The sequence below is a fragment of the Rhea pennata genome, chromosome 2, assembly GCF_028389875.1.
Source record: "Rhea pennata isolate bPtePen1 chromosome 2, bPtePen1.pri, whole genome shotgun sequence".
Lineage (NCBI taxonomy): Eukaryota > Metazoa > Chordata > Aves > Rheiformes > Rheidae > Rhea > Rhea pennata.
Window position 1 is genome coordinate 128241522 of NC_084664.1, and position 26353 is coordinate 128267874.

The following is a 26353-nucleotide window of genomic DNA, read 5'->3' on the forward strand; positions in this document are numbered from 1 at the left end:
AAGCGGCGTAGGCACATTGCTCATCCCAAGCTAATGCTCCCCACAGGGGTAGTTAGCAAATGGACGTTTATTACCTTCAGTTAGCGAGGCTGGCTTTTCAGGCCTGCCTTGGGTGGTTCCGCGCAGCGCTGTGCTGGGCCAGGGAGGCATGTGCTCCTTGATCTATGCTTTGCACGGATTATATTTTGCATCCAGTCAATACAAATAAAATAAGTCATCTTTACATGTATTGCAAATAAGGCTCATTTTTCTTTACTTGGAGAATTACTGCAAACACAGAGAAACAGTTCTAACAACGATCCTACAAGACGGTGGAGGAAACTGATGGAAACCCCACAATTCGAGATGTGATTGACTGGACAAAACGTTGAAAATATGATGGCTCCTAAACTGCCAGAAAAATAGACTAGAGCTTATTTCATCTATTAAGTACAGCTCGTACTTATGGATGGATCTATACAAAACCCCACAGCTCACAGGCACAGAGCAGTGAGAGTCACTGTGCAAACACATATGATTATTTGGGAACTCCTTCCCTCTCTCTCATTCCTAAAGAAAACTACTTTGAGTCTACTTCCACTTCCTCACTCATAAAGAAGTTGAACAGCGGCCTACCAGTGTTTGCAGCACCTCAGCAAGTTGTGGATCAGACTTTAAAATCGTGACACTTACTGGCAGGAATGAGCTTTTCCAAGGTGTGGGAATAATGCAATCCTTTTCCTTGGTAGCTGCTCCTATATCTCATTGGCATGCAAATAGTGAACACCAATAATGGAGATATTTCTGACAGTCCACGTGGCGCCGTGGGCATGCTTTAGTCACGTGGCAGCATTACGTATTGCTTTCCCAGTCCTTTTGTCCCACATGCAAGTAAATGTTCAGCCTTGGGAAGATTCACACTGCATTTTTTTTTTAAGCTTGGCTCTACACAGAGGCAGGGTTATTCGAAGTGTGAAGGACCAGAGCAGTGCTTCATCTGCTACCTGTCCCAGTGAGAAGCATTTTCCAGGGCTAGGGCCAGCTGCACTGTGTAAAAGGGCACACGCAGCCCCGTTGGCCTTGCTGATGAAGCCACACCTGACTCCCCAAGCGAGAAACAAGCATGGGAGCGGAGCTACTTGAAAAAAATAGATGTTCTCCATGCTGTTTAACACTCTTCCTGGACTCTCATGCATTTATAGCAGGAAAATACATAACACTTAGAATATATTTAACCCAGTATGCTTTAACCAGGTTGGGCACCGGTCAGGGGATCTGGTGGTGGGTGCACAAGACTCTCATGAGGACACCACTGCCTTTCTGCAGAAAGAGGTGGTGCCCTGCAGGGGTAGGCGCCCAGGGCAGCGGAGGCACGTGAGAGGCAGGGCAGCTCCCGCAGTGCTTGCTCCAGCCCCCTTCCTTGGCACTGGCAGAGGCAGGAGGGTGTTTCTCCGTCTGCTCTCCAGGCACCATGCTGATAGTCATTCTGGGGCTGGCCTGCCTTCATGTCATTCATTTCTCCTCCTCTGGGAAATGGCTCTCCAAGGCCCTGGACTTCTGCTGCTCTTACCAGAGTTTCAATGCTGGTATCAGAAATGGTGCTGGCTCAAGCAGACTACAATATTTTTTCATTGTCTGTGCCATTTTACTGCACTCTGCCCTGAAGGCAGGAGCACGGTGGATAGGGAAGGGAGAGGTGGATCTGACTACCCACTCTTCAGTGGCTTGGGGGGCTGCCAGCCACGTGGACACTGCAACCTAAAAGCCAGTCTCCAATGAGAAGGGCACTTTGCTTACCCTTGACGAGGCAAGTGGCTGTCTGCGCAAGCTGCCGAGCAGGAGAGCATGGGTGCAGCTGGGGCTCGGTGGCCTAAGTGCACTCTGAGGGGAATACACCGCTAATGGGGCCGTTTGCACCGCCTCCACGGCCTGCTGCCGTGCCAGAGCACCCAGCGGAGCAGCGAGCCAGAGCGGGGTCTCGGGCGCACGAGCACTGCACCAGCGCCGGCAGCAGCCAGCTGGGCACGGCGTGAGCCCGGCGCAGCCGTCGGGGCAGCCCGCCGGCGCGGTGCCGGAGCAGGGGGGCACATTTCCATGCAGCCAGAGGGAGGTCCTGCCTTTGGGTCAGCCCGGGTAGCTGGGAAGCAAGGACGAGCTGCGGTGCCTCAGCGAGGAGGTGTCCCATGCGGCTCCTGAGGAGAAGTGGGAAGCCCTCCGAGAGCGGTGGGGAGGTAGGCTGGGCAGTGAGGAGACAGGAAAAGCAGGGAAGTTCAGGCAGGAAGGCAGCATCAGCTGGCAAGCAAAAAAATCGTGGGCGCCTGATGGAGAAGCTCCCAGGAAGTTCCCAGTCGTTCGGAGAGTCAAGAATTTGTCCAGTCTAAGAGGGTTTTGAAAAAAATCTGGTGGGCGGGAAAGGAGGTGTCTGTGTGTATCTTGCCCTCGGAGACTTCAGCAAGCGCGACGCCCGCTGTCCGGGAAGGCCAAGACTGCCGGAGCGCCGGGACAGCGGCCCCCTCGGTCGGGTGGCCGGGACTTATCCGCAGCCTGCAACAGGAGCCATGAGCTCCCCAGGCCCATGAGGGGAGGCCGGTTGCAGCGGGCGCTTGGCGGTCCCCACGGCACTGTGCCGTGCCGTGCCATGCTGTGCCATGCCACCCAGGCCTCGCTCGCCCTTCGCCGCTTTGGCGGGCTCACGAGCGCCGGCACAGACGTGTTGCCGAAGGATTTCCTGCGATCCCCGGCGAGAAAAACATCATAAATTATGGATCCTCGGGAGCCGCCGGCGGTCTCTCCACGCTGCACCTCTCGGGGCGGTGAAGCTCGAAGGGCGGCCAGGGTTTCGGCTCACCGGAGCTCAGCGCGGCTGGGAGGACGGCGATGGGCACTCCCGGGATGCGTGGGAGCAATGCCCGCCGGAGGCGGAGGAAGAGGAGCTGGCGGGCAGGGGAGGAAGGGTGTCCTCTGCGCGCCCCTCGCCTGCCCCCGGCCTCGCCGCGCAGGCAGGCGCTCCGCAGGGTATTTCATTCTCACAAATGGGAGGCAGTGGGGGGGGGGGAGGGGAGAAAGAAGGGGAAAAAAAACACCTATTTCGCTCATTCTGCACCGAGCAGATGTGGCCTGCAACCCGAAACGGGCGCTCCCTCGCTGCAAGCGCGTTCGAAGCTGGCACATCAGGCTCTGCGGTTTCGGATAGAAAAGTTTAGCTGTGGTGCCTGCTACGCTTGGGTTTCCTTCCTTGCGGCGGGCAAAAGATAAATAAATAAATAAAGGGGGTTGCATTTTTCTCGGAGGAAGGAAAAGCCGCCGCGGCAGCGCGCGGAGGCCCGGCATCGCCGCAGCGCCGAGCCGGGGCGGCCCCGGGGGCCCGGCAGCCTGCACTGCCGGCAGCGCCGAAACCGGGCAACCGCGCGCCGCGATTGCAAGGCGGTGGCCCTGGCGTTTCCCCAGCACGGGGAACCCACGTGTTTTCTCAGAAATAAGTATTTCTGGTGGGGTTATATAATTTTAAGGGGCCTCCTTTTTTTCTCTTTTAAGCCACTTCTCCACTCGTTTTCCATTCTTTTTGGCAACATTTCAGCAGCTCGTCAGAAGGTGGGCAAGTCCCTCATTTCAGATGCAAACGCCATTCTGTGCCAAATTGACCTGCTGTTATCCCCCCTTTCAGCTACTGTAACCAACACCACACAAACAGTGAATTATGAGATTAGAGTTGCAGAAAAATGGCCTCATTCTGCAGATGTTGTGTCTGGAGCCGGCTGCTCCCTCTAATGCTTGTTGTGTCATCTTCCTCCCTCCTCCTCCTCCTCACAGAGCCGCACATTTGCTGGGTGGCAATTTGTGCCGGGAACCGCGTTTTGCCACGGGTTAATTATCAGCACCGGCCTCCCCAAAAAAAGAAGAGGGGGATTGAGAGTGAGCGAAACCTTATCTGATAAGAGAATAACCGTTGTATTGATGGGGGGGGGGAAGAGAATTATCTGTGATAAAAACCAAGGAGAGGGTGGAATTATTTTAAAATGGAAAAGCTACACTCGTGAAAAATCGGAGTTTCGTAGCGGGAGCAGGGCAGCTGCCCGGCCGGAGGCGGCGGGACGCTGCTCAGGCGCGGGCAGCCGGAGCGGGAGCTTTCTTTGTGCGGCCGGTGCCGGCAGGGGCGAGGTGGGGAGGGAAGGCCGGGCGGGAGCGTGTGCGTGTGCGTGCGCGTGTGTGTGCGCGTGTGCACGCTGGTGCACGCACCAGGCTCCGCATGGCGCTGGCAGCCGTTCGGCGCCGGAGCAGCTGGTACCTGTAGGCTAAGAGCCCGCGCACGGGAGCGGCGTGAGGATGCACCAGCGGAGCATCAGAGGGGGCTTTTTTCCATACGAGCTCCAAAATTACAGGCCAAAAAATGGTGCTTTAAAACAGACTTGTGGACAAAGGTGGGGGAGGAGAAAGAAAAATCAACCAAAACCCTGAAGCTGTTGATGTTGCTTGAGAGTTTTCCTGCTGATTTCAGCCGGGTGAGGAATCTGTCCAGGAAGCCAGTGACTGATGTGGAATGAACCTGGCTGATAGCGCTCATCCTTCTTCTCCTTCCCACTACGCATCGTTTGCACGGCTCAATAGTTATATAATAATTTTAATACACATTAGGGAGCAATGAATGGAAATAAAGGCTTTCTGCATGCTGAAGGGCTGAGATCGCGCTCCTGGTTAGCATTGGGACCGTTTTTGCAAATGAGTAATTGATTTGGAAAAATACGCAATTTCAGGACAATTGAAACTATTTCCCGAATTCACTATGTATTTGGTGAACAGTTCTGACTGAATTTTAAAAAAAGCCCTCCAGCGCTTCACTTAGGGGGGGTCTGCAAATGAAAATAGCTAGAATTTTCAAAATGAAAATATTTTAATTCTTTATTTTTAAATTACGTTTTTCACCTTGGAAATTACTTACACTTTAAAACATAAAACAAAATGAAATGTTTTTCTTTGAGCCAAATTTATTTTAATTATTTTCTGTATTGCTGAGGACTTTTTTCCAGTTCACTGAAACTCTTTTTTTTTTTTTTTTTTTTTCTGTTCTTGAATTTGTGTAAGACGGAGATCGGGGTGTCCCCAGTCTGCCTGGCTCCCTCCTCGCAGTGTAAAAAGGAAATGTAATTGGTGGAGAAGATAATTGCCGACACTGCAACAGCAGCTCTCTGTTTCCTGGGGAATGCAGCCGGGGATCCCTGCAAAAACACCAGTCAGGCACTGTGGATGTAGGATGTGTCTGGTGCAGGTGCTGGGACCTCTACGTCCTCCTCCTCCTCCTCCTCTGCTCAGTCCGCAGCGAGGACAAAGCGCGGGGGAGCGGAGATGGGGAGGGGATGCCTGGCAAATGCACACCACCTGGCTGGAGAAAAGTGCGGGCTGTGACTACACTGCCTGGGGCATGCCCCGAGGGAGGGCAAAACAGCAAGAGCAAGATCACCAAATGCTTGCGGGAAGCATCCCCAAAATCTCCTCATCCGAGCGGAGGATGGGGGTGGAGTTGCACATTTTAGGGGCAACTAGCTGGGCTGGTTGCAGCAGCGAAGGGGGTGCCGGGGCCGCGAGGGTGCAGGCCTCCACGGGGACCCTCCTCTGCCTCTCCGTGACCGGGCTGAAGGTTGTCTTTCACCAGAAAGCCGGGAATTTCCTTCTGGGAGGAGCAGATGGCTCCGTGCCTCGAGGTGGGGCGGCTCTGTTTCCTCCAAGGAGGACGCACATGCTTCCCCGAATTGCCGTAGGTTGCATCCGCTCTCCAACTCCCCTCTGCGGGAGCGCTCCGGCACGCCGCAGCGCTGCCGTGTGCCGTGTCAGTCACTGCCGCTGCCGCGCTACTCCGCAGGGTGAGAAAGCACAACGCAGGCACGTGAAGCAGGGCTGCGAAAGAAGCCCCGTAGAGATGCTGCATCTGCTCCGTCTTTTTCTTATTGCTCTTATTTTAATCTCTCAGCTAAAACATCTGGAGTGTGAATTACAGAATTTGGCTTGGTCTCTTATGTTTATTCCAAATGCTCAATCTAGCTTGTGCTTCAGGCACTAGACCTTGCCTGAAACCAGGCTGTACAGTCGGAAGTTGTGGTAGGAGCTAATTCATCAAAAATACTTAACATTCCTTGACGATAAACACACTTTTTTTTGAGATGTTGCAATCCTACTGGGCACCAGGTTCAAGCTCATTTTCTGTCTGTCTCCATTCTCTTGGTTTTTCAACACGATGGCTTCCCTTTACACCATATGTTTTTCCCTGTTGTTCTTTACTATGATTTTTAAGGCAATCTCACATCATTAGAATTTTTATCCTGGCCCCGTGTTGGTGAGGCAGGTTGCTGAATACCTGTTACCCTATCGGAAAATTGAGCTAATAATGTGGCAAAGTCACATTTGCTAAATAGTCACTACTAAGATCTAATAGTGACAGGAAAGGGGCTAAAATGCCAGCAGCCTGTGCTTCTTTCTTAGTTCCTTTGGCTATAGTCACAGCAAGTGCCTTCTGCTGTGATATTTACATAGCTGTATAAAGTTTTGCATCCTCCAAACTATTTGCAAGAGCTCCTGGGCCTTTCAACTGAGTTTATGCTTAAATATTTCAGTAGACTTCTTCATGCCAGACTTCAGGAGAAGAAGATGGGGAAAAAAATAGTAAAGACTTGCAGAGCTGACTGTATGCATAGTTGTAGCTAGCTACATGCCAACTTATCAAGTCTTACTACATCTGTACAGAAAGAATTACTTCAGTTTCCTTAGAATTTGAATTGCTCCACAGAGATCTACACTCCTGTAGCTGAACAAAATCTCTTTGATTATTTTCGGAATACGTAGATCAAATAGTTTTATTTGATTAAAACCTCTAATTAAAACTCAAAAGGGAGACCAGCTTTCTGGTTGCATTTCTGTCTTTTTGCCTCCCCCACCCTGTCAAACACCACCGAAAGGCCACTCAGGAGGAACGCTTGAGTGAGGAAGCCTCAAATTAATTTGAAAAAGTTATGGGGAAGTGAGAAACCTTTGCAGCATCTTTTTAACTGCTTGCGGAACTTCTCTGCAGCCCACGCATGGTATCTCAGCAGTCTTGATATCCTCTCGCTCGCTCTCTGTTGCTAAACACGAGCATTTCCAGCTCTTGCTGCTCCTGTTGCCCTTATATAGATGCTGTATCAAACTCCTCCCCAGCAGCTACAGCGCTGAACACCTGTTCCCACATCATTAACTTCGAATGCTTAAATTCCTCCCAAATATGACTCCTGTGCCGAGCCCCTCTGCAAAATCTGTGAAATCTCTAATAGAGCCTCAGGCCAGTAGCCCAGAGGATCCTCCACCCAGATTTGCTTGCTGGTTTCCAACTGTCCCACCTAAATTTATAAAATATATGATGTACATCTACTTGGGAATACATTTATTAAGCAACTGGAGGATAAAAAAGCCGAGTTTATCCATCCCTTATTCTTACAGCTCAACTGGTGGTAAATCAGCAGACCTTATTGAAGAAGTGTTGCATTTTCTAAATGAGCAAAAATCACTCCAGGTTTCCTGGAGGAAAGCAAAGGTATCTTCCTACGGCCCCGGGGCCGCGTGCTGTGGTCGCGAGCCCCCCCGGGCTGGTGCGGACGTGGGCAAGAGTCGAAGGCCTAGGGGCGCCGGCCCTGCGGCAGCGACCGCTTCGGTCCTGCCGCTTTCCCCTCGCGTCGGGGCCCGCGTGCGGAGTAAGACGAGTCGGAATAGAGAGACTTCACAAAATAACCCGAAAGCACCTCCTGCGGTGGTGTCACACGTGAGAACGCAAACACAGCTCTGGTGCAAGCCTGTGTTGTGCCAGGGAGCCTGGACGTAGCCGGCGTCGATAGATGAGTTTCGTGGGCAGTTGTCTGATGCTTGGGAGAGCATCGCAGCGTTGCGTTATGCAGCCACAAAAATCACGACGGTTCGTTGAAAAACGGGAATTTGAGGGAATCGGATCTTTTTCTTAAGGCTGTTTAGAGAACACTAGCCATTTTCCACGTGAACTTTTCATGCTGGCGTCTTCCGTTCAGCACGTTGGGCGCGTGGTGCCGGGCTTGCTAACCTCCGCCTCCTGCGCGCGCCCCTCGAGCGCGATAAAACGGCTCCTCTGATGTCCTTGGCCCGCAGGGAGTTTCCAGAAACGGCATCTGCGCTGACATTGAAATAATCTGCAGCCCGAGTCAAGTATGCAAGTTATCGAGGGGGCTGTCGCCAGCGGCGGCCGCCTCTCCAGCGGCTCTGCTGTCGTTCGCGGAAAGCCCTCCGCCCCCTCGCCGTGCCGGGGAGCGCGGCGTGCCGAGCCACCTCCTGACGGTTGCAGCCCACCGGCGCCCGGTGGGACCCTGCTCAGAGAGGCGCGGAGAGGTCCGCGCTCGCCGCCCCGTCCGGGGGAGCCGCGGGCTTTCGCTACCTCCGAAAATCAGGTTCCTGACGTGCGTTTCCTGGCCTCAGTCCCACGGCAGGGTCACGCTTAGAGCGGATGACACCCATCGCGTGACGGGAGTCAACCCCCGCCAGCTCCGGGGAGCTGCCGTCACCACCGTTTCAGTCACTAGGCTGGTAATTAAAAACGGGTCAAGGTCCAGGCGCTTCCACCTGATCCAGAAGGCAAAAGCATCGAGTGTTAGGGAGCCGGAGGGGTCCCGAGGCCCAGCCGGCGCGCCGGGAGCGGGAAGCGGCTCGCTCGCGGGAGCCCCGCGGAGGTGCCGCACGCGTTGGACCCGCTGGTGGCCATCACTGCGAGCCAGCCCACGGAGCGGGACCGAACCGAAGAAACGCCGGCCGGGCTCCGCTCCTGCGTAACCCCTGCAAACCTCATCAGCAAACAGTCGTGCCCGGCCTTCCCCAACACCGCTGGCTGCTCCATAGCTTTTCCCTACTGAAACTGGTGCAAAAAACAGGTCAGAGAGCAACCATTGCACAGATCCCACCAGGCCAGTTCCAAGGAGCCAAAAATCATGGCCCAAACACAGTGTCTTAGGATGAACCTGAAGCTCTGGTTTTGAGCCTTTGATCTTCACTCTGCAAAGTCTGCAAAGACAGACAGAAAAAAAAGGTTGACGGCAAACAACTGAGCAAGAGGTTTTTGTGGGTCTGAAACAAAAACAGAAAATTCTCCTGTAGCCTCCCATCTCCAGGAGCTGGATTTCTGCTGGAGACCAAGTATCCCAAAGTTACAAGAACTGGCAGCAGAATCAAAATTTCCAGAGAAAGGAGAAGATTAAACTAATCTTCCATCTAGCCTGGGCATGGGCTTTTTAGGGATGCTTTTAGGAAGAAGGTACAAAATAACCTCGCAGGTGCAACGAGTGTTTCTAATTCATGATGCATGGAAAAAAATTTTCTGTCCAATCTGCAATTTGAGCTTATACCCTGAGGTTTACGCTCAGAGAAGTTACACGTACAGACTGCTCAGTATCCCAGTCACTGTGTAAGCTTGTTCTCTGGAGTCACACACAGAGTCTGAGTGGGGTTTTTTTAACACATTTGCTAAAAGTTGTTTCAACAATATCTTGCGGCAGCAACTGGTGTAAGTCAGTTATGTTGCACGCAAGGACATACGTACTCAGAAGGTTTTAATCTGACGCCTTTCAAACCCCGAGCATCCTTTTAGTCATACACAAAACGAGGGAATTTGGTGAGGTGTGCAGGAGATCAGCCTTCCTCCCGCTTCTGCTGCAGGGAGCGCAGGCAAAGCTCGTCCTGATGCTTGCCGGAGAGGACGAGGGCTTTGTGCCGGGCTCTGGTCTTCTCCATCTCTGCCGAGACGGGCAGCTCCCGGCGAGGGGATCGCTGCACGGGGCTGAACAAAGAGGGAGCGAGCGCAGCGGCTGGAAGCTTTTCCAGAGAATAAATATTTCCGCTATTTCCCAGCCTGCCTGGGAGAGCCAAGAGAGGGCTATTGCCTCCCCGCTTTGCCTCTCGGCCCCCCGAGGAGGCGGCTGCAGCCAGCAGTCCAGCTGCGCCGTACCACGGGGCTTTTCGGGGCTGCTGCCTTTCGGCAAAAGGGAGATGCTGGCTCCTGGCTCCCTTCCTCCACAAAGAACTGTTTTGTTTTTTTTTTTTCCTAAATAAGCCCCCAGCCCGTAGTACAGCGCTAAGAGTTAGCAGTGAAAACGGCATACAATACCATACAAAGTACCTACACAGAGATGTTTTCACAGTACGTTAGGGAAACGGAATATTTTTTCAAAGCCAAAAATGGTTAAAAATCAAAGTAGCAGATGTCCGCTGCTGCAGATTTGTTGACTCACTGGATAAGTTTTACAGTCCAGCTACTTTAACTTCAGCTAGACCAGACCACAAAAAAATTTGAAATCTATAGCCTCTTGCATCTTCAGTGATGATATTTTAATATGCCTTTAGGCATTTAATTTTATTCTCTAAAGCAGGAGTATATCAGCAGTTAATTTTCACGCATTACTAACTGTGGGTTTTTTTTTTTTTTTTACTACAATTTTCATAATTACCATTATTTACAGGAGGGCTTAACATAGCTTAATGAGAGGGTCTTCACCAGCTCATTTCCAATCCAGAAGCTAGCATCAGCAGACACCAGGCAGGACATCGCAACAACCACTGTGGGCATCAACAACAACAATGTGCAGCAACTCTGCTTGGTAATTAAGACCCAAAGACAAAATGATTAATTTAGACTTTAAAAGAAAGTATGGCTAGGAACCGAGCGAGGCCACGTCTGCCCAGCAGCGGCACCAGGAGCCACAGGGACGAGTGGCAGAAGCTACGGAGAAGGTGCTGCCTCGAAAGACAGCACAGAGGAATGGAGCACAACCTCTGCCAAGCAAGCAGAGCACCTTATCTATCTCCTATAAATCCGCATATATAAATTTATAGCGCTATATAAAAGTTTAAAAAGAGGAAAGGGCCAGGCCTCTGCAAGGAAAGGAAGTGGTGGAGAGAGGAGTAGAAACAGACTTAATTTGTGCAGTAGCCTGGAAAGAGTCCATAGGGAGTTTAAAAAGCAATTGTATTTTGGATCCTGAAATTAAGCAGCGAGCTGCTCACTGTTTGGCTGAGGGTGAAGTGGTCAAATGTCATGACACATGAGGGAAAACAGCAGCTCTCCAGCCCCTGTGGGAGCCCCGGAGCGAAGGCTGTAGATGGGGAGGGAGGGTTACCGCATTGAAGGAATACAAAAAAACTAACCGAAGGAAAAAAAAAAAAACAGGAAAGCATGGATGGAAATCTCAGCAGAAGGCCCACGACAGCCACAGCAGCAGCACATGGGGGCTCCAGTGTGTCTGGAAAAAGGAAGAGGATGCCCAGGAGTGGGGGGAATACTGCTAGGGATTATAAACCACTATCAGCTTAATTTAATTTTCTGGGGTGGGGGTGAGGGGAAATACACTATTTGTAGACATGTGGATGAGAACAAGAGATGAGGTTCAGCCCAAATGGGTTTGTCAAGAATATAATGCATCAAATCAAATCAATTGGTAAAGTAATAGGCTTCGAGGATATACTGGAGGTTAGCAAGGCTTTTGACATAGTCTTCCATAACAGCCTCATAAGCAATCTGGGGAAGCATGCTCTAGCTCAAGTGACTGCAACAAAACTGAAAATCAGATGGAAAGGGTGCAAAAGGATGTAGTTTATGGCTAAAAGTGGATTCTGCAAGGCCTTCCAGGACCTTACCCTAGGCAGTATTTAGCAGGGAACAAAGATCACATCTGCAGTGAGAGTCTTCAAATACATTGAATGGCAATACATTTAACCATTGACGAAGATCTTGATTCAAAATAACTGAATGGAGGAAGGCTCCAACAGTTCAATAAGAAGTAGCAGACCTACATTTACGATGAAATAATGCGCTACACAAACACGGTTGCAGGAGCAGCCGGCCAGGTAGCTGCAGACAGGACATCTGAGGGGAATGGAGAATCACGAGCTGGACACACACAAAACAACACTACGCCAGAAAAGGGAAGCTCCACAGTGGGTGTAAACAGGAGGATGTGAGCGCAATGCATGAAGCAATCCTCCCCCGATCCCCACTTGAGGAGAGTGAGGACCTTCTCGGGGGAACAGCACCACCAGTGCCGGCTGTCACACATCAATGCCGATCACCGGCAGTCATCAGGCTGGAAGCTACAACCTGCAGGGAAAGGCTGAACCTTTCTGAATGGCTACTTAAACTCAAGACTAGCAGGGAACAGGATAGCTGGCTTCCAACACAGAAAACACAAGTAGGAAGAAAAACGGACCATTTGGTTCTCCATGGTCCAATAGGAGTGGTAAGAAAAGCCCAAATTATGGCAAAGAAGATTTAGGTTAAATAGCAGAGGTCAAAATATGAGTGAAGCACAGCACACTTTGTGGGATCTCCATAACCTGTCTTTAAGAACAGGTTAGGCAAATATCTACAATGAGAGTCTGAAGATGGTTAACTTCTGTTTAAAGGGAAGAGGAGGGGGAAGAAGAGGAGGAGAAAGGAGGAGGAAGATAAGATCAGAGCTATGGAAGATTTTTTTCCTGTGTCACTAATTACTCAAATATTTTTATGCAATTTGTAACAGTTGTCTGGCCCCCACCAACCCAACACATATTCAAGACATAGCGCCAAAGAATGTGGATATAATTTAGAGCTATGAAAAAGCAAGCCATCTGTTTTTACCCAAATGTACTCCACTTTGCAAGGGTGACAAGCCATACAGATTTATTTGTGTGCATTTAACTCAATATTCACAAATGTCGAGAAGACTACCACTAAGAATGAATAACATCCCAGAAATAGAAGAACTGAATAAAAAAAGTTCTCTTTAAAATGTGTATTTACACACACACGCACATATGCATGCGTATATGTGTGTGTGTATTTCTGCATGGAGAGGCAATCACAATCACATAATAGTGAAATCAAACTCTTAAGCATCAACCCTTTGGTAAGAAGTCAGGGGATGTAATCCAGTAATTTAGTAGGACAAGTAAGGTTATTTTGTTTAGGACCTGGATGCATGAGGCAGATGACAAAACCATCCACAGTCAGGATGAATTTTCCTGCTAACTTCAGCGTGATCAAGTTTTCACCCTGGGATTCCAATTCAGTCCACGCTCAAACAAAACTCTCAACATTAATAATGTTTATAGCACTCATTTTTATTGGCTATTTCTCCACTGCCTGATCAGTTGTCCTGTGAAATGCCTAAGCCATAGCCTGGCCTTTAAAAATTGCATAAAAACACCTAAGGGTTCCAGTAGCCTTTTGCATAGCCATAGGCACCGCTGCCTGCACCCAGGTCAGCGTGCTCGACTATTCTTCTGTTTGGCTTTGCTGACATTTATGAATGCCACTGCTCAGTTAAAGAAAAAATTATTGGGCTAAGAAAACAGGATATGGTGATGTTCGTTACTGGTGTAACTTCTTTCATCCATCGTGGCCATAATTAGTTTTCAAGTATGGGTATAGGCTGAAATTTAAAGCAGTCCTTGTGAAATGAATTAGCCCCTTCTCTCATCTTATTTGGAGCTTCCTATTGTGAATATACTCCAAGTGTAATAGAGAGGCAATTTGTGAGAATGAAATCTCATCTGTGTCCTATCCCTTGCCCTCTCGCTGGTGATTTTATTATGCCAAAGCTCCTTTTCCCATTTGTTTAGAGGGCAAGACGCATTCATTATTATAAGTTCAACAGGTTGTTTAGGACAGAGCAGTGCACGCCAGGAAGTGGAGATGTCTCAAAGGTGCGACATCGATGAGCAAAGCGTATAGTCAAGGTAGCCCGCGGGCGAGGCGTGCTGCTGCTCGTAGCATCTCCACGCCAAGGTAATCCTCAAACGAGGGCTCACTGCGGCCCAAGGTTCACACCCCATGAACGCACAGATTGGCCCCAGGGTGAAGTTGCACTGGTGACACGTGCGCATGAAGCGTGATGCGGGGCTGGCACCCTGCTCGCCCACCAGCACACTTCCCACGTGCCCAAAAGCACCGAGGAGGGCCAAGATCGACCCTTTCGCCCCAACAGGAGACTGCTGCGCAGTTGGCACGGACAAAACTGCCATCTTTCGGGAAGGAGCATTTGGCTTCGTGGGAGCTCAGGAAAGCTGAACGGCAGGAGCAGGAGTTTTCACAAAGCCACGTGTCGCGACGCCAATGCAGCGAGGCCCTGCTTGGTGGCTCTGGGTACTTGCAAGGAGATGAAGCTTCCCGGCCTTCGCAGAAGAGTTTGCACCTTTCCGTTGAGTCAGAAAACCTCGGGTCTCAAACTCCCACTGCCGAGGTGGGGGCAGAGGTTTTCCCAAGTTGCTGGGCTTGTCAGTCTGCCGGTGATTCCCTAGTTAAAGCAAGACACAACTATTCAAGAAAGTTAAAGTGGGGCTGTGGCGTCAATCGAGCATTTTCTGTGTTTGCTCAAAGTTTAACTTGCAGAGAAGCGGCGAAGCCAGTCACCCACCCAGCTGTGCTGGCCGTCTCGCTGATACCCCAGCCGGTGGACTTGGCTGGACCCGACGTGGGAAGCGGTGCAGCCGCTCGCCGTGCCCCTTTGCCGGAGGCTGGGATGGCTGGAGAGGGACGCGGAGCCGTGCCACCGCCGCCGCTCTTGGCAGGCTGCTTCGCTGACAGACTGCAATGGCTCAACTTAGTGTGCTGAGCTGCGAAGTACAGCAGCTCGCGAAGCGCCGAGCGGAGCTGCCTTCGGAGTTTGAGCCACCCTGCTCCCTGTCCTGGGAACAACTCCGTCCACCTTCGCCCTGAGTTCTTCCCATGGAGCGACCGCTTAGGCAGTTTGCCTGCAGGTATCCAAGTAGGTGAAGAGGATATGCCATTTAGCTGTTTTAATTTCAGCTGAGTTGAAAATAAACATTAACACAGGTAACTTTTCACAGATGTCACCTTTGGAAAGTGATGGCATTTGATTTGCCAGAAAGCCAGGATGTAGCTAATTAAAATGGTACCTATCGTCCTCACATCATATCCTCACTACTGAACTTCTAACCTGACACAAATACATTGCATACTGTAACCTGTTTCTCCTGATTATTAACCTTGAGCATGGCAACCTATAAATCATCAGTGAAACAGCTGGTGCTCAGCGTTGCCCCAAAGGTGTATGATTACAATCATTTTATATATCTCTTGGTATGCAGACATGAAAAATTCATTGAAGAGCTTGGTTTTGTAAGACTTATTGTAATGAATTTTCTTAAAAACATAGATCATGCTTAAAATAGGTGTCTGCTCATTATAATGTAGCCATTTATATCTTCCTGAATTACTTGCACATAGCCTGGCCAATTGCTTAGAGTCAAATATGATTCCTAAACAAATTGAAGTGGTCAGTTTGCCTTTTGTCAGGGTGAAAAATTCCATTTTTCACTTTATGCTTTTTACTTCTGTGCAGACCAGGATACAAACTTACAAAAATATCAAAAGCATTAAGGATTTTTCTCAGTTTTAGCTTCCACTGCAATACTTGGCGTTACATCCATTGCTGCTTGGGATTTCAAAACCATCTTCATTCAGCCTGTTAGACATGGTGACGAACGCTGTGGGTCCACGCCAGGTTCAGCACAGCTGTACAACTATAAACAAGTAACAAAGTAGCAAGAGCAAATGGAACAACATGAAACCATAATACAGGGCCTAAAATAAGAACGTGATAACATGCTTGTAGAAAGCAGCGGAGTAAAATCTGCTGAAGTGCTACTTATATGGGAGAGTTGGTCCGGAGGGATCGAGGCCCCTCTCCCACACGAATGCGAACCAAGCCAGTCCCACGCAAGCTCCCCGCTCCTGCCCGAACCGCTGCTGAATCCAACCATTCCCACCAAACCTCCCCGTCCCTCCCGAAACTCCCGGCTCTGACTTTCCCTCCGGCGGCGCTTGCTGGCCGCCGGCAGCGGACACACAGACGTGTGCCCGCTACCCCGCTGCACGCTGGTCATGAGCGAGATCAGAGCGGACTCGATCTGCTTCTCCCTGCTCACGGCACTCGCTGCCCTTCCTATCAGGAGGAGCGAGGACAGACACGGAGAGCAGCCCCACGACAGCTTTCAGGTTATTTCTGTAGCGCAAACAGCCAGGGCACAGCAGGAAAACCTGCGATACCAGCGCACGCCAACGTTGCTCGGGTCCCCGCAGGCACAGGGAGAGAGCTGGAAGGAGAGAGCTGCCTCGGCGGAAGGAGCGAAGCACGTACCAGAGCAGCGTAATTCGTGCCAATTTGCCCAAGATCCCGTTAGCAGTCTGCCTTGAAGCTGCTTTGGGAAGACTATCAACCTGTGTGCGAGAAAGCCCGCTATCTTTCAGTCTGCACACAATGAAATCTGCTTATAAAGACCGTCTCACAAAGCCTATTCCAAATCCAAGTAAAAAGCAGTCACCTACGAAATGACCGCAGCCGAATGCTGCACACACCCCAGTGCTGTCGCCGCATCGCGTGATCCCCACCAGCCATCAGCAGAGAACCTGATCCAAATTCGTTAGAGGCTCTTGTACAGAAAGGACGCCAAGCAGAGCTGACAAACATGAGATATTTTGCAGCATATACTGAAAATATGCTGGGAGATCTTTTGGTTTGCCTCTTGTGGCCTCTAGAAATTTGCTATTTTTCTTCCCCTCCTCCCCCCCAGTTTAGATTAAATATAAATATATGGTAGGTAAGAAATGGTGGCAGCTCTTTGTGTGGCAAGGGAAGCTAATGGGGCAAAGAAAAAACTTGCTCAAGAGAAACACTGACTGGTTTAAAACTGGCAGATTTTTTTTTTCTTTTTCCCCTTCAAATGCTCATTTTTAGTGCAGCTATAACGCGCTGGTGACAGAGGGTGCTCCCTAGTGGGAGCTGGCACCTGGAAAGTTAAGTTAAGGCTTCTTTTAAAACTATCAATTTCTGCCAGAAGACCAGAGGCCACTGGAGAGATCAGCGAACCAGTCCTTGCTGCCTGACAGAAAGCAGACAAGACGGTGGAGGACACCAGGGACGTTATCTGCCCCCCGGGGTGGCTGCGACCAGGGCTGAGGAGGGACCGGCTGGGCTCCCCGCGAGCCCGGAGAAAGAGAAGCTCCTAACCACAAGAGTCATCAAGCGGCAGCGATTTAAAGCCCTAATTTCAGCTTAGCCCCAGCGCGGAGGCAGCCTTGTTGCAACGCTACGAATCCCGCTGCTTAAAACCAGCGTCGGTAACCGCATTAGCCGGGTGTCCAGCAGCGGTGGAGACGGGAGAGCAGGCAGAAGCCCTGGCCAAGGTGTTTCGCGGGGGGCTGACGGGTTCACCGCTGAATTAACACCGTACGGCGGCAGCGACCGATCGAGGGCGTGACGAAGACCGTCGTGCTCGAGGATCGGGGAAAGTCGTTCAGCCCGGCAGTCCCGGCGACGGCGGGCTGAGAACCGCGCGGCGTTAGCTAACGTTAGCCCCACAACATCTCTGGCAAGGGTCCGTCCCCACTCTGGAGGCTGGAAACCGCAACGAAAGCAGCCGCCTCGGGGAAAAGGACCGAGTTAGAAATCGAATCCGGACTCCTTGGCTGCCGTTTTAACCACAAGCTCGCCCTGCAAACGTGCAAATAGGCAGCTTTTAAAAGTCAGAAGACACTAGAAGCTATTGAGACACCATCTCCCAGACTTCAACGGTATCTCCAGCCTAATAAAACGGGCACAAAAGAGCAAACGTTGCTTGCAAAACAAAGCACATACCCCACTGGTCACTAGAGTGCTACAAGCTGGAATCAATGTGATGATTGTGACAGCTGAGAACAAATTCGGCTATGTTTGACAACTTCCCGAAAATATTGGCAGAGGACAGGGAATCTGCACTGCCCAGCAGCACCTTTGTGAATTGATTAGCCATATAGCAGATGGCAAGCCTGCTGCAGACTGAGACAGCAGAAGATGGCCAGTCTGGTTGGGAAGAACTTGAAGAAGACTAGGAAGAAAAAGCACGTCCTTACAGTGACAGCCCTCCCTCCCCCCAAATATTTCAGAAGTGTCAGATGTATGATAGCTGAGGAGCACAAATGATTTTTAGCATTGTCTTCAGTCTCAGCGACTTATTATGAGCATCTGTCCAAGCCAAAATTATATAGCAGTTAAAACCTTCCACTTTCACCTCTTTCCTTTACAAAAACTGTTAAAGAATGTAAAAAAAAAAAGGAAAAAAAAAGGAAAAAGGGAAAAAAAGCGCCTTCTCTTGCTTTTAAAATATTCTTCTAAGCAGTACTTATGCAACTCATTCAGGAATCTACTGGCAGGTTTGAGAGAACTTCTTACATGCATTTTCTGAAATTGGGGATACCTTGAAAGTTTGATTTTAGGAAAACACATTCTGAACAAAGAGCAAAGGCTTTGCCTCCGTCCTTCTGCTACATATTTTGGGGAGGGGTTTGGCACATGCTTGGGGGGGAAAAAAAATCATATTTTTAATGGTTTTAGGAAATGCCTGAGGCTATTTAGAGTCTGCACAGCTGCTCCTCAGTAGCCAGCCATGGCTGAAGGAGCAGAAACTATGGATCGCAGAAATATGCCATCTTTGTGTGGTGCCGAACAATGCCTCCGCAGTGAAATACAATGGCTGTCTCTTATTTTCTACTAGCCCTTAGAAAAAAAAAAAAAAAAAAAAAAAAGGAGTGGGAGGGGGGTCGGGGGACGGGAAGGATCATGGAGTTTCCTTGCAGGGCCTCTGAGCTGAGGGGGAACATCAGCTCTGCACTCACAGATATGCAAATCCTTGCCTAGGCCCACAAAAGCCAGAGCCTGTGGGAGGAGGCTGATAGCACCAGCCCAGCGCTCCCCAGCTCCAGTGCCTCCAAACCCCCCAGGTTCCTGGGACTCACCTAAAGCCCAAAGGTCAAAGCCCATCGGAGAGCAGAGCCGCAGAAGAGCTGACCGCTCTTAGCCCACAAAGCGTACCTGCTACCGTTTCTAGGCATCTGAAAACTCGCGGTTTGCCTGCCGTTCAAACACTTTGCAGAGGCGGCTGGCGGGAGGCTCGCTTCCTGGAGGAACCCGGGGTTCAAGGTCCATAGGTTGTCCAGATTGTCAGTAGCATTAGTGAGGCTCACACACGAAAAGCTGCAAGCCCTAGCAAACGACGCCTGACGCATCTACATGCGCTGAGCAAACTTTTTAAGTGGCTGTTTTCAGTTTTTGTTTTTAAAGCAAACTGCAATTACGAGGATCCTGACAAGACCACTGACTTGCAGCTATCGCAGGTACCTTGATTTTTAAGTGAAGACTGACAGAGTAGAGATCACAAAAATATTAGCGTTATACTACTGCAACACAAAGAGTTCAAACAATCCAGATTTGAGTTTACCAGTGCTGACCTCAATTTATAAAAGTGGACAGCAGAACCATCCATAAACACAGATTTATCCCATTTTAGAAAATATATTTTTGCAGTACAGTTCACGTTATCCTAAATATTTACAATTTTACACCAAACACACCACCTAAAGTTAAATGCAGACTGAGATGGGACAGACATCTCTGAACCTTAATTTTAGAAGGAAGGTTTTATTGCTTCCGAAACTCTCATTTGAACTTGGATCACAGCAACTGTCAATCCTTAAAACATTTTTTGCTTATTTTCATCAGAACAGCTGGCTAAAACCTATGATAAGCATATATGCCTGCAACATCATCTACCTGTTTAAAAAGCCACCTTCAGACCTAAGGCATCAATCGTTTCAACCCAAAGAGGCACAACAGATTTATGCAGGATTTCTTCACAGTCATCCCAAAAGACCCATGCACTAAAACCATCCAGCTAGCACTCTGCTCCGCAAAAGGGAGTCAGCAAGCGTTCACGGGCTGACACCTTTGCGGCCTGCAGGAAGGAGTGCAGAGTTGGCCGGGTCCCAGGGCCACCAGGCGCCTGGCCTCACGAGACCCCAGGCCCATGCGTTAAGGATGCAGATGCTGCTGAAACACGTGGTGCAGATTAGCAAGACTCCTGAACGTCAAAGCCATTCTGTATGCGACACAAGATGTAATGGAAAACTTAATACTAGAAAAATTAGGCTAATCGCTCCCTCCTCCCCTCCCCCCAAGCTTCTCTCAGATGAAAGTGCTCCTCTCTCTCACCTTAGTAAATAGCAAAGGTCTTCAAGAGAAGAAACCTGTGCATTACTCCACTAAGCAGCACAGTGATACAAGGCACAGTATTTGACATCAGTAGGAAACAGAGGGCAAAGCTGACAGAAGATCCTGGGGACTAGTTCAGAGATGTCTGCTATTTCATCAGTAAAGTGCTCAACTCATACTCTTAACAGCATTCCTTTAACAATCCAAGTTCACAAAATCAAGTTTGTAAGCTCTCTTTTGCAAGTTCTTAAAAAATATTTAACAGCTTGAGCAATTTTTTTGCCTCTATTGGCAGGTATGCATTCCAGACCTGCAGAAAAAGGCACTGTTAGTATGCAGATCCTTGTCGTACTTAGACAGACATATCCTTCTTGAAAATAAGAAGTAGTCACTATCTCACTTATATTCCTTGATGACTCCCATTACAAATTCTGTGACCATTAGGGGGTCCAGCAGAAAATGGTTATTAGCAGAAAAAGCCAAAAACAGTACTCCAGATGTGAATTAAGTTCGGAATAGTATCTGATCTAATCATCTAATTCATGTAAGCTTTTATTCATTTAGATACACTTTAAAACTCGCAAGAATCTTTGCAATGATTAACATGTAAAAAGCTCTGTCTCATATCAAAAAAACCTTCATATTTTCATGTAATACAATTCTTGGACATTAGATGGCAATCCCCCCACTTCATTTTTCATGCTAGGGGCCCTCATCCTTTCCCAAAATCAGATGCCACCTTCCTTGCAGTAGGTGAGGAGTCTGGTCTGCAAGAAGCAGGGCTGTTTGGAACGCACATCTAAAACAAGGACAGTCTCTCATTACCAAGGCACTCATGCTGTTGCAACAGTCCTACAGGTTCTGTTTTTCTTTGAATAGGAAATGCAGATGAGTAATATTATTATTGAGAAATGCTTATAACAGAGTAAGATTCATTTGTCTACTGGACACCATATGCTGTCACTTGGATGTTTCCACGCCAAAAGTCTATAAGCAGAAATCAGGCGTTATCAGAATTTCCCCCGTCACTGCAAGAAGGGAAGGGGGTTAGGAGAAGAAAAGGGGTTAGTGTGGCATTTAACAATATAATTTCTCTTCTTGCCAATTAAAAAAAGACCTCCCAAAGGATATCATTATTCTGTGCAAGTCTTTACTGGGAACTACAAAACTGATTTTTTTTTTAAGGCTATTTGATATCAGTATGTGGAATGCACACAACAGGAAGTATCTAGCAACTTTTACAGTAGAAATTCTAAAGGTAGTGAAAAAAAAGACATTAGGCATTTAAATAACTTAAATAAAAGATCAAATGAATTCAATGGAGTATGTAATGCACCTGATCAAACTAACATACCTCTGCTTTCAGCATCTCACTTTTTGTCAGGGTCTACATGTGCTGTTTTAGAAAGAGGCACGAATAACGCATGTAGTCGACTGTTCAGTGATGTACATGGAGGGAAATCCTTCCTGACCTTCATTAACTCTGTATGATCTATTTAAGTGGCAGTACAAGACATTCTGACATCTATTCATTTCAACAGTGCATGCCTGTGATTCATTCACACAAAAATCACTTCCTAAGCTTTCATTTCTAATCTACTCTTATTGTTCATGAAAAGCTCTTCCCAGGCCATGGATGCCCCTTTTCATGTATCCTCCCCACGACTGAGTTTTGGCCTGGCACTACTTGGCCATTTGAGCTCCTGTGCAAATTCATACGGGATCCGAGAGCGAGGTTTGCAGCGCTTCAGCATTCCAAAAGCACAGACAATATTAGTCATAGGATGAGGGCCCACCCACAGCTGCTACTTAAATAGCTAATTTTTCATGTACTGCACCAAAAATCTAACCCTTTATCCTCGCTATCAAGATGGTTGCGTACGTGCACGTCAAGGTGACAACACTGTGAAAACAGAAGTTCTCAGATGATGCATTATCTCGAATATCAAAGGTCACAAAAGGGTACAAATCGGTAGCTCTCCAGAAGAGACACTGGTTTTTATGAAAAGTGGGTCAGTTTTAGTTTCATGTAGGTTGTTTGACACAGTGGTTTCTGGCATCACAAGCTCTGGTCTACAGGATACCACAGAGCCTTTGTATCCCTTGCTGTCACTACAGCATTGTGTTTTTCTACCCATTAACCAAGGATAAATGACCTAGATATTGTGCCTATTAAAGCCTCATTTTTCTTTTGCCCTTTTGTTCTTTAGTGTACCATATTATCACATGCTGAACACATTTTAAAGTATTCTCAGTCTCTCTTGCCCCTTTGAAGAAGTAGAGTAGGGTTTTTAGTGTGCATTTCTGTAGTTACTTAGAGTGGAAAAATATGAAGGTAATTCAAGGTTTCTCTTCCTGTCTAGTCCCTAGAAGAGAATCGGTTCAGCATTACTACAGCCACTAATCTATGAAAGAATATAGTAGAGAAATGCTATAAAAAAGCCACAATGTAAATATAAAAAATGTGAACACCAGTTGTGATGTCCCTAACCACTACATGCTATAATTACATCTCTGCATATCATGGGTCACTTTTATTAAAAGCATCATTACTACAGTTGGCAGCAATTTACATCTTATCTTACATGATAGCAGTTTCCAAAGAAAAAAAATAAAAAGACATCACAACAAAGAAAAACAATACATTTACAAAGTCATGTCTGTAAACTTCAAGGCTAGTTTAGAGTTGAGGTAATGCTGTTTAGCTTTGTGGCTAAAGTAACAAAGTCCTTTAATTTAAAAAAGGTACCTGATTTTTTTTTTTTTTTGTTTATACCAGTGCATTACAAGATCACGAGACGATTAAACTGTAGCTTCATCCTGTAAGAACCTTCTCCACGGGTTAATTTCCAAAAGGTACTCTTCACATTCAACAGCTGCCTTATTATTGCTGTGTCTCAAGACAGAGACATTCACACTATCATGAAAGATTGTCAGAGAGAGAGTGTGTGTGTGGGGGTGTGTGCGCGCATGTGAGTGGGTGAACTCCCATACAGTCAAAATGAAGCACAATTACGATATGTATGGAAAATTTCATCTTGACCTTCACAGCAAAAAAAAAAATAAAAATAAAAAATTAAATATATAACTTCATCCTTCCTTTAAGCAGCACTTCCTTCTATTAGTGCCACTTGATTACAAATTGCTGCTTTCATAATACCAATGGTACCAAAAGAAAAAAAGCAGAGCATTATGTCAATTTCCTTAAAAAGACATGATCACCTCTCAAATTTCATCTCTCCTAGGGATAATAAATAATGCACTGCACAATACTTAATGACCAAGATACCTTTTGACACATCTGTATAACATGACTTGAACTTTTTTTTTTTTGCTACACTATGTTACAGAACAGCTTATAAAAACTAAGTATGGACATTAACTGTGAGTGTAAACAGTAGGACTACCACTTGTCAAAAGTTTAAAACACTTTAACTGTAACTGGTACTGGTTATTCATCATTTTCATTGTTTTCTATTTCTTCCCCCCCATCAAGTGAGTCTAATTCTTCACCCTGTGCTATTTCATCTTCTAAAACGGAGGAATCTGCAGTTTTATCAAGGCTCTCCTCTGCATCACTGCCTTCTAGGTTCTCTTCATCTTTAAAGGCAGTTCCTTCAGTTTTGTCAGTAGCTTTCTCTTCATTGGAGCCCACTGCATTCTGAAGTCCCGCTAGTGCTGGGAAACCAGGCAGAGTCAATCCTCCCAGTCCTGGAGGTAGAAACATAGATGGATAAAACAGGCCAGGAGCCATGGTAGACAGCAGGAAAGGATTGAAGGCCAGAGGGTTTGTGGGCAATCCAGTGTTGGTGGTGGTGGTAGTGGTGGCAGTGGCGGTAGTCGCCGCAGTAGCAGCACTGACAGATCCATTTGCAGAGTCAGTAGCAGAAACAGTGTCTGTGCTTTTCTCAGAGTCTTTGTTCTCCTCTTCATTCTCATTTTTCTTCTCTTCAGCTTTTGAAGTGCCATCCTCAGTCTCTCCTTGACCGGAAGCAGTAGTGGCATTTCCAGTAGTAGCTGTTATCGGGTTATTTAACAGTCCGCTTAGTCCAAACATGTTGGGCAATCCTGCCATCCCTGGCAACATCAGAGGCAACATGGCAGCCGGATTTTTTGTGTCCCCCCCAGCAGCAGCAGCTGTTGCTAGGCCTGGTGGGAAGCCCATGAGGCCTGCAAGCTGGAGAGACTGCAGGTTCTGTAGATTCTGGAGGCTCGTGAGGTCCATTCCAGCAAACAGACTGTTCATTAGTAGTGGGTTGATTCCCGAAGTTGATGCTACAGCAGCAGCTGCTGCAGCTGCTTTGGCAATTTCACTTTTTGGCCTTCTTCCTCTTCTGCTTGCTCCTTCCTCCCTCACAACAGGTCCAGTGAGAAGACGGTCAAACATGGACTCTGGAACAAAACCCTGAAAAGGGGATATAAAACCAAAGTTTTATCCTCAATTAGCTTTTACAGCTTTTAGCAGTAACTGATGACCATGCAGTTCCTGCATTCAGTTCTCAGCACACACATTTGGCACAACACGTCAAGAAGAACTGTTGTATAACATGGAAGAAACAGAAAGGATTTCATTGTATTCGGGTATTACAAAAGTGATTTGTATTTCAAACCTAGCAATTGGTGACTAACTAGCTGCTAATGTGAATGGCACACAAGAAAAACCAAAGAAAGCAAAGCCACAGATTTTACATATTTAATCACGGCAGTTGAAGAAAATATGCTGAAACTCTGTAGTTTCATTTAAAACACAGTCAAATACTGCAGTTACATAGTTTATGGCTTTATACTTTGTACTGAACTCCAGTACCTTGAGTGATATTTTACTATCTGCTGAACTGTGTCCTTTATTTTTAAATAATTACTGTAAAATAAAAGGCAGAAAAGTTAATCCTTTGATGCTGTCTGCTACCAAGTTGAATTCTGTTTTGCACATGACAAATATTTTTTAAATACTTGCTTAACATATGATTGCTTGCATTTATTAAGGCTCCTTGCTTAATATGAGAAATTTAATGCAAAATAAATGCTGAAAGCTGCCTTATTGTACCCGATTTTTTCCAGTGTATTGCAATACCGTTGTGCAGCAGCCTTCTATCACACACCCACCCCCCCGTGTTGGGTAACTCCCATCCTGACACTACATTTTCTTTATTTCAAAACTAGCTATGAGATAAGGACTTAATAATCAATGTTTGCACAGAAAAAAATTGTTCAGCCTTCAATTTTTATGTGCTGTAATCTGCAGTGAAGCAGAGACCAGAAGTTTCACTTACAGACTGTTTAACAATGTCAGTCCAATCTGGAGCAACAGCAAATTCAGGATTTTCTTCCAACCATCTTGGCAAGTCCTTCATTGGAGGGGCCATAGCTCCACCCATCTAATTCAAAAGATCAAAGTATTAGTTAAAAAATAACTACATATATGGACATATTTCATCTGTGCAATTTCATCTCTGAAGGATGGCAGTAATGGTTTTCAATTCAGCTTGTGGAAAACTACATGGAGACGCGTAAATGATGCTAGAATTGAAAGGACCATGTTTAAAACAATAGTGAAATACTTCAGGTTAGGTATTTCTGCTATGAGGAAAAAATAAGCTATATAATTTCAAAAAGTAATGAATTATTCACTCAACTTAAGTCATTAATATGAATATATCAGAATAACAGAGGGGGAAACCAGAGAAACCAAGTGGTAGAATCTAGTAAGATTAAACCCTAATGCCGTATTGTTCAACTTTTGAGAAAGTCTGGAATAGGAACCCTGCTTTCCATATGCAAAGAAGTTATTAAACAACTCTATCAAACTAAAAACTTTTACCTTCTTTCCATTTCGCTTATTTACTACAGGTACCCTTTCTTCTCCTGTCAAGGTGTTTATATCCAGTTTATTAGGGTTTCGACATCTGTGTCGTTTTTGTTTCGGCTTCTGAAATGGGGAAAACAGTACATCTGCACTCTTCTGGAAGGAATAGAAATGTATTGCTTGTTAGTTTTTCATTTTCTTTCAAAAATTACCAATTATGGAACCTTTTCTAATGAAAACTTTAAGAATGGGCCAATTACACTTTACCCTCAGACTGTCTCAAAAATAGTTCTTTTTCCTCTTACCAGGTTAAAAAAATTCTGCACAACTTGGCATAAACACTATTTAAATACATTGTTTAAAAAAATATTTAGAAAGAAAAAACAACCCATGTATTCTGGTTCCTCTTGACTAAAAGGAAAGTTTCTGCTGAAACCAAGCAGCAGTTACAAAACCCAATGACTATGCCCAGTGTGAAGAAATTAGTTCTGATGCCTGTAAAACCTACTTCCATACT

The 26353-nt window shown here is 47.2% G+C and overlaps 1 protein-coding gene across 5 annotated transcripts in view; it reads right to left on the bottom strand.

Annotated features, from left to right (window-relative positions):
- Positions 1 to 22536: 22536 nt before the first annotated feature.
- The window catches only part of CHD7 (chromodomain helicase DNA binding protein 7), a 130832-nt gene continuing 127015 nt past the window's right edge, over positions 22537 to 26353 (bottom strand). For 4 of the 5 annotated variants that reach the window (XM_062570334.1, XM_062570336.1, XM_062570332.1 and 1 more), the window contains 3 exons: positions 25852 to 25992; positions 25304 to 25408; positions 22537 to 24435 (listed from right to left, as the gene is read on the bottom strand). In XM_062570334.1, the coding sequence (XP_062426318.1) occupies positions 23482 to 24435; positions 25304 to 25408; positions 25852 to 25992 (1200 nt within the window). In that variant the 3' untranslated portion in view covers positions 22537 to 23481. The remainder of the gene's footprint in view (positions 24436 to 25303; positions 25409 to 25851; positions 25993 to 26353) is intronic. The other variant, XM_062570337.1, reaches the window with a different exon arrangement.